This window comes from Ciona intestinalis, chromosome 10 (assembly GCF_000224145.3).
Source record: "Ciona intestinalis chromosome 10, KH, whole genome shotgun sequence".
NCBI lineage: Eukaryota > Metazoa > Chordata > Ascidiacea > Phlebobranchia > Cionidae > Ciona > Ciona intestinalis.
Window position 1 is genome coordinate 4,757,315 of NC_020175.2, and position 9,298 is coordinate 4,766,612.

Sequence of the window (9,298 nt, forward strand, 5' to 3'; positions counted from 1 at the left end):
ATCTCAAGAATAAATATGATGGTAAGTTATTGATGGGTGCTACTTTTTCAAACTGGAGGGGCAACTTTTAATCACCCAGAGAGTTAAATATGTGGTGACTTGACACAGGTGTAAGGGTGACAGTCTGGCGGCGTGTCGCAATGGCTAGGGGCCTGCCTCTAACCTAGAGGTTATTGGTTCAAGGTTCGTCGCTGCCTCTATTGTTGGCATATGTGTCCTTTGGCAAAACACTTAATGACAATTGCTTCAACCCAGTGGTCACTAATGGGTTGTCTAAATTGTCGCCATACATAAAAACCAAAAAATTAAAATTCCCTTAAATAATCACCCACAAAGTAACATACATGGAAACTCGTAAGCAAGCATAAGGTGTATGGAACAGAACACCTGTATTATAATGACTTTCATTGCTGCTTTACTACCATAACTATCATGCAACCTCTACAACCCATGTAATTCTTCATATCATCCACGCATACAGAAGGAGATGAGATCATTCTACCCGAGTTATTATCGGTTGGTAGACGACAACTTATCAGGAAGAACAAGAGGAGATTGTTGTTCAAAGTTCCTCCAGAAGAACATAGGAGTAACCTACGCACGTAAGGACTGCTACAACTTAGTGGTCTCTTTTAAAAAATTGCTAAAAAATATTTAAAAAAAAAAGAAAAAAATTAGATTAATATATTTTACAAGGTAGCATGCATTGTAACTTTTTGGAGGGCATGGGGTGTATGAAACAGAACACCTGTGTTATTTCACTAAAAAATCAAGAAACATGATGGGTATACAATATAAATTACGATATACACGTATTACTTTTACTATTATACACCTAATATATTGATATTATACACTTTATACCATATAGGCACAGTATACACCCACTATATACATAACATATACCATATATGCACATTATATCCCACAGTGAGTTATTAAAGAACCCCGAAAGACGTCGTGAATTAATCTCGGCCCCCCATAATTTCAACCACGTTGCACACATGGGACCTGGAGATGGAATTCAAATCCTTAAAGATCTTCCAGTTGTAAGTTTAACTTATTTTGTTGAACTGTTGTATATTACACTTGTTTTCTAAATGTTTGGCATTTATTTGCGCGCCGATGTTTTGACGTCCCATACAAGCAGTTTTCATCAGGGTGAATGTGATTAAAAATATATAAGTATGAAAAAAAATATTTTTCTATTTTGGTGTAAAAGTATGAGTGTCATTTACCCTGGAAAAGACGACATAAATAGGACACCGAAAAGTCAGTACTCAATGATAAAAATGCTATTTTAGAAAACAAGTGTAACTTTGTTAAGTTTTGTTTGTGGTTTCCTTTTGTAGCAAGACAAAAATACAATATATTTATGCTATAAAACATATTTAAAAAACCTTTTTTTAGCCCAAACTTTGTTTTCTCTTCCTCCCCCCCCCCATCCCTAAAAAAAACATACTTGTTTTGAAAACAAAAAATGGGTTGTTCAACCTGTGTTTTCTATGGTTATGAATTACATGCGTGCATTTACATAGCCGGCCGCTCCACAATCACACAGCCACGACCTGATATCCTCCCCGTCCAATTTCAACCATGTTTATCACTTGGGGGCTGACGCACAGCGTGAAATAACGAAAGATAAACGGGTACAACAACACGCATGTGGTGTATGTGGACACACTACTAACATTAAGCATGATATGTGTGCAAGTTATGCTTACTAATCATTACATTACAGGATACAGTAATCAAGTACTTGTATTTATAAATTAATTCTGTATAGTAGATTCTAACATCTTTCTATTCAAACAGTTCAAAATTCATATCTTGATTAGGGGTTAGTGGAATAGTGGATATGGTTTAGGACTATACAGTTGTGAGAGCAGCTGTTTAGAAATGTACGCATTACACACAGTGTGTTTTATAACATTTCAAAGGTGTCACACTACACCGTATTTATAAAGGGCAGACTCTATTACCAAGCTGAAATTATAACAAGTATAACAAACAAACATTAAGAGAGAAAAAAAATATTTACCTACCAAGTTACCCACATAGTGGCGCAAGATGTGTGAAACCGTACACCAGTGTTATAACAAATGTCGTTTTCCGGTCACGCGAAGTAAAAGTAATTACATTGAAGTCGTTGTGTCTCAGTTGAAATGAAACTGTCAACTTGTGATTATACTTGTTGCACTTTGCATGTAGATTGCTTGGTGTATAATGCGTGTTGTTATATTATCTAAGTATATTCAACTAACACATGGTTGATGTTTAATGCAGGAGATTGTTCGTGGAAGTCAAAGTTTTCATCAAGAAACTAAAGTTAACCAGATGTTTCAACAATCTTCTGCAAGTGTTCAACAATCACAGTCATTGAGGTGATCCTTATGTTCAACACCTCGTGCTCAATGTTGAGTTATACACCTCGTGCTCACTGTCGAGTTATAACATGGGTGTTTTCTTATACATTAGACAGACATGGTGTAGTCCTATACATTATGCTAACTGTCGAGTTATACACCTCATGTTCACTGTCGAGTTATAACCCACCCACTTTACAGAAGCACGCGTCAAACCAAGTCGAACCAAGCGTCCGTAACAACTTCCCCCGAAAGGAGTTATTCCCATCGTTACAACTACCATCACCACCACGGGGAGTTTGATAGAGAGGATTCAGACTCAAGAATATCAACAGGTAATTGCTTGTTTAACTTAGTGGTACCTGTGTATTTTTCTTTTAATTATTTTACGTCAATTTTACAATTGACTTCAAAAACTTTTAAAAAATTTTTTTTTTAATTAAAAATTTAACTTTTTTCCAATTTTTTTTTCTTTTTAAATCACACATTTTTTCTGAACGCTCAGCTTCGAACAAAAGTTCCGACATGAGTTCCCCACCAAGTCCCGGTTACCACAGCAAAGTTACGTTGGATTCAGAATCTGGATCGTGGGAAGCTTAAACGCCACACTCAGTATCTTATTCATATAAATGCATGGCAGGTTTTATTGTATATTCATATATACTGAGCACTTAACCCTCAATGCAAAAGTAGCAATATAGTAGGGTGGGGGGAGATGGGACAACTTTGATTATATTTTCTCGTAAAAGTGTTCCATCTTACCCCACATGCTATAACTCTAAAGCTGCTTAGAGCAGGTCACAGGTTTGCCAAATATATCAACACATTCGACACCAGAGATATTTACGTCACTTTTGTAGTTTGCGTGATTGAGTTTTTGCTCCGATAGTTGCAGACTTTTAGTTTGCACTACCTGTTTGTTACTGGATGGTTCATATTTCATGCACGGTGCTCATTTCTTTTTATCTTGTTCATTTTCCTGTCAGACAAATTCAGTATTGTTACTGCACAGATCCCAGCATAGCAGCTTGGTGGCGTGCTTGCTTACATATTATTTCAATTTGAACTAAATCGGGTTGCAATCAAAAACTTTCTGTACATTTTTATCACTTAAATCATAAACCTTGTGGTAAAAAGTTTTCCTTCCTTTTTTAAATAGTGAAAAACACAGACCTAGAAATAATTTGCACGAAATGTTAAAACAAAAATTCACAAAAGTAGCAAAATAGGGTTGTAACGTGAACTATTAAAACAAGTTCTTCAAAATATAATTATGTTTCGTAATTTCAGTTTCTTTTACGTGTACCATGTAAACACGCTTCTAACATTTTTTGTATTTGCTTTTTTCTCCGTTTTTCTCTCGTGGCAGAATGTTGCGTACTGTATATTAGCTCCCATGAAATAACTGCAGTGCCTCCCATAACATTAACTATTGTACGTTCTATCTTGCTTACTAATTGGTTGATAATTCCCACACAAACACACACATATATAAATTGGTTAAATGCTTACAACAATACATACACCGTGCATATCGCGTGGAACATTCAAAAAAAGTTTCTGGTTTGGAATATTTTGTTATTTAGGAGTATTTGTAGATTTTTTTTATTTTTATGTGGCGGGACAACGACAGTCGTTATAACACGGGTGCTTTCATACACCTCGTACCCACTTACGAGTTACTACGTGTGTAACTTTTAGGGTATTTTTTTCTGTATGGCCGGCGATTTGGATAACCCATTAAAGGACGACCAGTTTAGATAAATGACTTTTAATTGTAAATGACCCTCGCGTCTTCCATTTTAGCAGTATCGATAGCCTATTGTCTGTTCAAAGGGCTAAGTAGCGGCTTGAGCATGATTAATTATAAAGTATAATCAACTTGAATCACAAGACCTTTATTTATTTAAACACAACAAACGTTTATCAGTTCGTGTCAAAATCCAACTAAAAATGTGTTATATTAGGATAGAGTAAGAAGTTTTTTCATTCTCTTTTATCATCACATTTAGCAGTAAACAAAATATATTTACAAAGATATCTAACAACATTATGACGACTCTAAAAGAATGTTGTTAATTGTTTTAAACATGATTAAAAATGTTGGACGTCATTATGTGCTAACGGTATCCATCTTACCACGCAAATATTATGTACTAACATAAGTTATGCCGTCCCAATCTGTCTCAGCGACCAACAAGAGCTTCTGCAGGACTGTAGTAAAGTATAGCATGCCAGGTATTTCTACCTTTTTTACAATAAAGAGATAATATATCGGTAAAATCATCAGCCAAAAAGCGACGAGGTATAGAATGAAAATTGGAGGTTTAACAAGCAATGGTAGAACGAGGAAAAATATTGGAAAGAGACATGCCAGGATGGGGGCGATTATTGGTGCCTGCAATATAATAGTGATTAGTAGCTTATTTCAGTGTAGTTTTTATGTGCTGGACTATACGCCATTTTGTATACAAATCCGTATATATGTAAAAGTAATATGGTACAAATATACTATGGGGTAAATTGGATAGGCTACTGTTAGCTCATAATATCCCATATTTCGTAATCGTGTTTTTAACAATTTACGTCGTTTCTTAATATTCTGTTTACTATCAATTCGGACGATAAAAACAAATGAAAACTTGCACCGTTTTATACCGCAGCCAATACTCTCCCCTTTCTTTAACGGTCTGCCATTATTTGAAAGCTTATAAAACGTAGTAACGTGCACTTGCCTTGTATGGCCTGTGCATATCAGGTCTTGTGTATCTTAATATCAGCACGCTCGCAGCACTTGCACCGATGAAAATCCAATCCATAAACCCTTTGGCGTAAATTAGAGTGTTCACATCTCCTATTAACACAAACACAATGCTTGTGGACGCACCCACGAAAAGGGAAGGGCCCGGTGTATGGTATTTAACGTGGATCATTGAAAATATCTGTAAAAAATGCATTAATGTACTTATGTCTTCGAATGCGATAACGAACCATCGGATAGTAACTTAATTATTTAGTTTAGCGGGGCAACGACAGTCGTTTCACATGGGTGTTCTGCTTCATACACCCCGCTCACATGTGACTACGTATAAATATAACTTTGTTTTATTTTTTTAATTTTTATTAGATATAACTCGTAAGCGGAAACGAGGTATATGAAACGGAACACCCGTGTTATAACAGCTGATGTTTCGCGCCACGGCCCGCAGTATAAAAAAGTTACATTTATTATTTCAAATTTCTTACCTTTGGCATGTAACCGCTTCTCGCAGCAACAAATGCTCGCCGGGATTTAAGCAAAACTCCCGCACATAAATTACCAAGTGTTGACACACACACAGTTACTGGCATGAGCCACGCCATTGGGCCAAGCGCTTTGTTTGCAAACGTCAATGCGACTGCAGATGATGTACCAAGTTCTTGGACAGTGAGAACTGCGGATAGAATAAAGGTTGGATAAATGCAACTTTTTTTATACTTGCGTGACAGTGGTACACAGTCGTTATAACACGGGTGCATTGTTTTATAAACCTCGCGTACCCGCTTTTCCAGCACGTATGTGACTTTGTGGATGATTCTATATTGGGAGGAACTTTTTGTTTGTAATTTATGGTTGACACTTTGAACAGCCCACAACGTAACACTGGGTTATTACAGCAATTGCTGTTATGTTTCTTACCCAATGGCACAAGTATTATAATCGTCTACTGACCTGAGAAATATCCGACATTCACAGCAAGATACATGAACGTAACAATTCCAAGTGAAAGTAAAGTTGCTCGTGGTAAATTCTTTGGAGCATCTATCATTTCTTCTGCAACTACATTAAGTGACATCCAACCTGCGTATGGAAAGATTCCTTGATAAAAACCAACTGCGATGTCTTTTGCTGTGAGGTCTTGTAACACATCAGTCGCAAAAGCACCTTTAAAATTTTTCTGACCAACCATATTTCCTTGTGCAAGATTATATATGCCGACCACGCTTATTATTCCCATTGAAAGAAATTTGCCGACTGTGAAAATGATTTCCGCTTTCAACACTGACCGTACACTTCTGTAATTTATGAACGCTAAACTAAGCGTTACGAAAATTGACGAAATTTTGATCAAAATGCTCGGAAGTGGGCAGTCAGTTCCAACGAACGCACTGATGAAATATTTCACAAAAACTTGAATCGAAATTCCAGCTGAAGCGTTGATGAAGGCCTTCGTTATAAGGTAAACATAAGCCACCACATTCCCATACACAAGCTGGAAGTTTCCATAATCGCACCCAGAAGTATTAAGTGATGCTCCTAACTCACAATAGCAAAGTGAAGACAGTGCAGCAACTACCCCGCATAAAATCCAAACCAACAAACTGATACCAACACTGCCATGCACTGCATTAAGCACCCCACCAGGTGATACAAATATACCAGACCCCACTATGGAACTTGTCAATACAGCAATTCCCGCCCAAAGTCCAATCTTTTCTTTCAGCTTTAACTTTTCTCCACTTTTTTCTTGCTCCATTTCAAAATTTATCTTTAATCTTATTATAGCACTGTACAGTAGGATACTAGCACATAATATCCTCAGTTTCCTAATCGTGTTTTAACAAGCAGACGAAACGTTTGTTACAATAAACTCCACGTTAATATTTTACAACATACACGATTTTTCAACCAAATTTTGTTAATGTAATATGCATTATTTTATTTTGATACAGAAAAAAACAGCTTTGTCCTAAATGTAGCATAACATCTATTGCGGCTTAATTGCTTTTTTTCTACATTATCCATACGTAGCAAAACATCAAGCTGTAAGGCAGATAAAGCTTTAATAAGAGTTTAATTTCCGAACGATTCCACATTAACGTCTCATCCAGTTTCCTGCCTTAATTTAACTTCTCGCATTTCGTTTTAATTCTCCCACTACGCCTTCCAATTCCAACTATTCTTCTTACAGCCGCCTTAACATAATTGGGTCCTTGGGTATAAGACAACTAACAATTGCAATTGCTTTAACCCAGTGGTCACTAATAAGTTATCAAATTGTCAGCCATACTTAAAAATGCCCCACAAAATTCACCCATTGAGTTACATATTTGGTAACTGGCGAAGCGGGTACGAGATGTATGAAACAAAACCCGTGTTGTGACAACTGTCGTTGCCCTAGGAGGATAAATACGATTCATTTATTCATATATATCAAACCTTACAAGCAAGCTGCAAATTTTAAAACCAACGTAAGCCTGTAACCTTGTACTATGAGCAATAAACCAACATATTTTAAAGCGATAAACCAACCACATATTGCTCTATGTGTGTTTAAATCACTTGATAATGTTTCTATTGGTGCAGATAAGACCCTGCGGTTTAAATTTATTTCGCATGTTTATACGCATGTGTTTATTTTCGTGTTATATAGTAGGATGGGGTAAGATGGGACACCTTTTCACTCTATTTTCTCGTCCTATGTGGTAGTAAACAAAGAACATTCAAAGAATAATAAAACCGTATCCTAACGACTCCCATAAGGCGTTCCGTTGTTAATTGTTAAAAACACGATCAAGAAATAAACAATATTTTAGAATTCCATGTTATTTCTAAAAACGTTACGCCATTCCACCTGGCGTCACGTTTATTATTACGTCACATTGATGGTTGTTAATTCGAATACCGCACTTGCACGTTTAACGCGATACCTTCCTACAGGAAGCTAGTAATGTATTTGATGACGTCATTAAACGTGACAAATTCGTTATGTTTACCAGCCGCATATATATGTGCAAGTGTTTGTGTATTGTTTAAATTACTATAACTTGAGATTAATATGTTTTGGGTTTGGAACCATGCTTTTCAAATGATCCTTAGGTCATGCTTTTTAGATTATTTTTTTGAAGTATGGTTTATGAGCGTTTTAACGACTTTCGTACTCATAGCTTCTAAATCCCTTGTTTCTTGATTGTGTTTTAAACAATTGACCACCGTATTTTATAGATGTGAAAATGGGGGTATATATAATGTCGTATGCGTTAACCAGAACCGTGGCATAGTGCTGTATCGCTCGTATCACGCCCAAAGGATACTTCACTCAATGCTCAGTGTTGCTACTACTGCAGTGGTGTGTCCACTTACCAGTTACGCATAAAATTACGATGTGTAAACTATACTAAAACTTGACATTTCCCCTACCATTTACGCAAGATGTCGCTAAACTTCAAAGAAAAAGGTTTTCTGTGCCCTTAGAAAAAAATCATAATTTATTATTTAAACAAGCAACTTTAAATAGTGATTATACTTTTACTTTAGTCGTGCTGATGTAGTTTTATTGATAATTTGCGCCTAAATTTCCAAGAAATCGTGCAGGTTTAAATTCTCCTCGCTTGAGGTCGCTGTTTCAGTAAAATCTTGACTGGGTGTGTTTTTATTAAACGTTAAAACTCATTTTCACCTCGCATCGTATTAATTGCTTAAATTGAACCCTATTTAGCCATAGTTTTGCCGCATATGTAACTGATAGATCAATCAATCACGGTAAACATGACACAATTTGACAATTTTCGTGCGAACTGAATGAACTTGTTTTCTCTCATCAAGTCACGTGAATATTTCCGCCAATCGAAAAATACTTCTTACAGACCCCGGTGCAGCTGTCGCCATGATATTGCTGCGACAGTTTATTACTATACACTTCAATATTTACATTATCGACAAGGTTATAATACAAAGCCCTTGTTTTTCTAATAATTTAACCCTCACTTTTCAGTTCAGTTGAAAGATAGAAAGTACAGAAAGCCAACGGCGAACGTTCTGCATTATCTACTTCAAAATCACAGACATCGTTAAGTGTTTGATTTTCAAACTGCATTATACACGCGTATATATGCATTATGGGTTGTATAATATAGGTGTTAGCGAGCGTTTAATTAGTTATTGTTTTAAA

The 9,298-nt window shown here is 36.2% G+C and overlaps 2 protein-coding genes across 4 annotated transcripts in view; one reads left to right on the forward strand and one right to left on the reverse strand.

Moving 5' to 3' along the window:
- LOC100182779 (serine/threonine-protein kinase MRCK alpha) overlaps window positions 1-3,922 on the forward strand; it is a 22,251-nt gene extending 18,329 nt beyond the window's left edge. For 2 of the 3 annotated variants that reach the window (XM_009861718.3, XM_026836247.1), the window contains exons 33-38: window positions 482-602; window positions 932-1,049; window positions 1,539-1,649; window positions 2,287-2,384; window positions 2,568-2,701; window positions 2,872-3,922. In XM_009861718.3, coding sequence (XP_009860020.1) covers window positions 482-602; window positions 932-1,049; window positions 1,539-1,649; window positions 2,287-2,384; window positions 2,568-2,701; window positions 2,872-2,966 — 677 coding nt within the window. In that variant the 3' untranslated portion in view covers window positions 2,967-3,922. The remainder of the gene's footprint in view (window positions 1-481; window positions 603-931; window positions 1,050-1,538; window positions 1,650-2,286; window positions 2,385-2,567; window positions 2,702-2,871) is intronic. The other variant, XM_018813711.2, reaches the window with a different exon arrangement.
- On the reverse strand, window positions 3,110-7,040 carry LOC100177414 (large neutral amino acids transporter small subunit 2-like). Its single transcript, XM_026836248.1, has 3 exons — window positions 6,079-7,040; window positions 5,613-5,800; window positions 3,110-5,308 (listed from the first exon to the last, which is right to left on the reverse strand). Exons 1-3 carry the CDS (start codon window positions 6,881-6,883, stop codon window positions 5,075-5,077), a joined length of 1,227 nt encoding a protein of 408 aa, XP_026692049.1. The 5' UTR covers window positions 6,884-7,040; the 3' UTR covers window positions 3,110-5,074.
- Window positions 7,041-9,298: the final 2,258 nt, after the last annotated feature.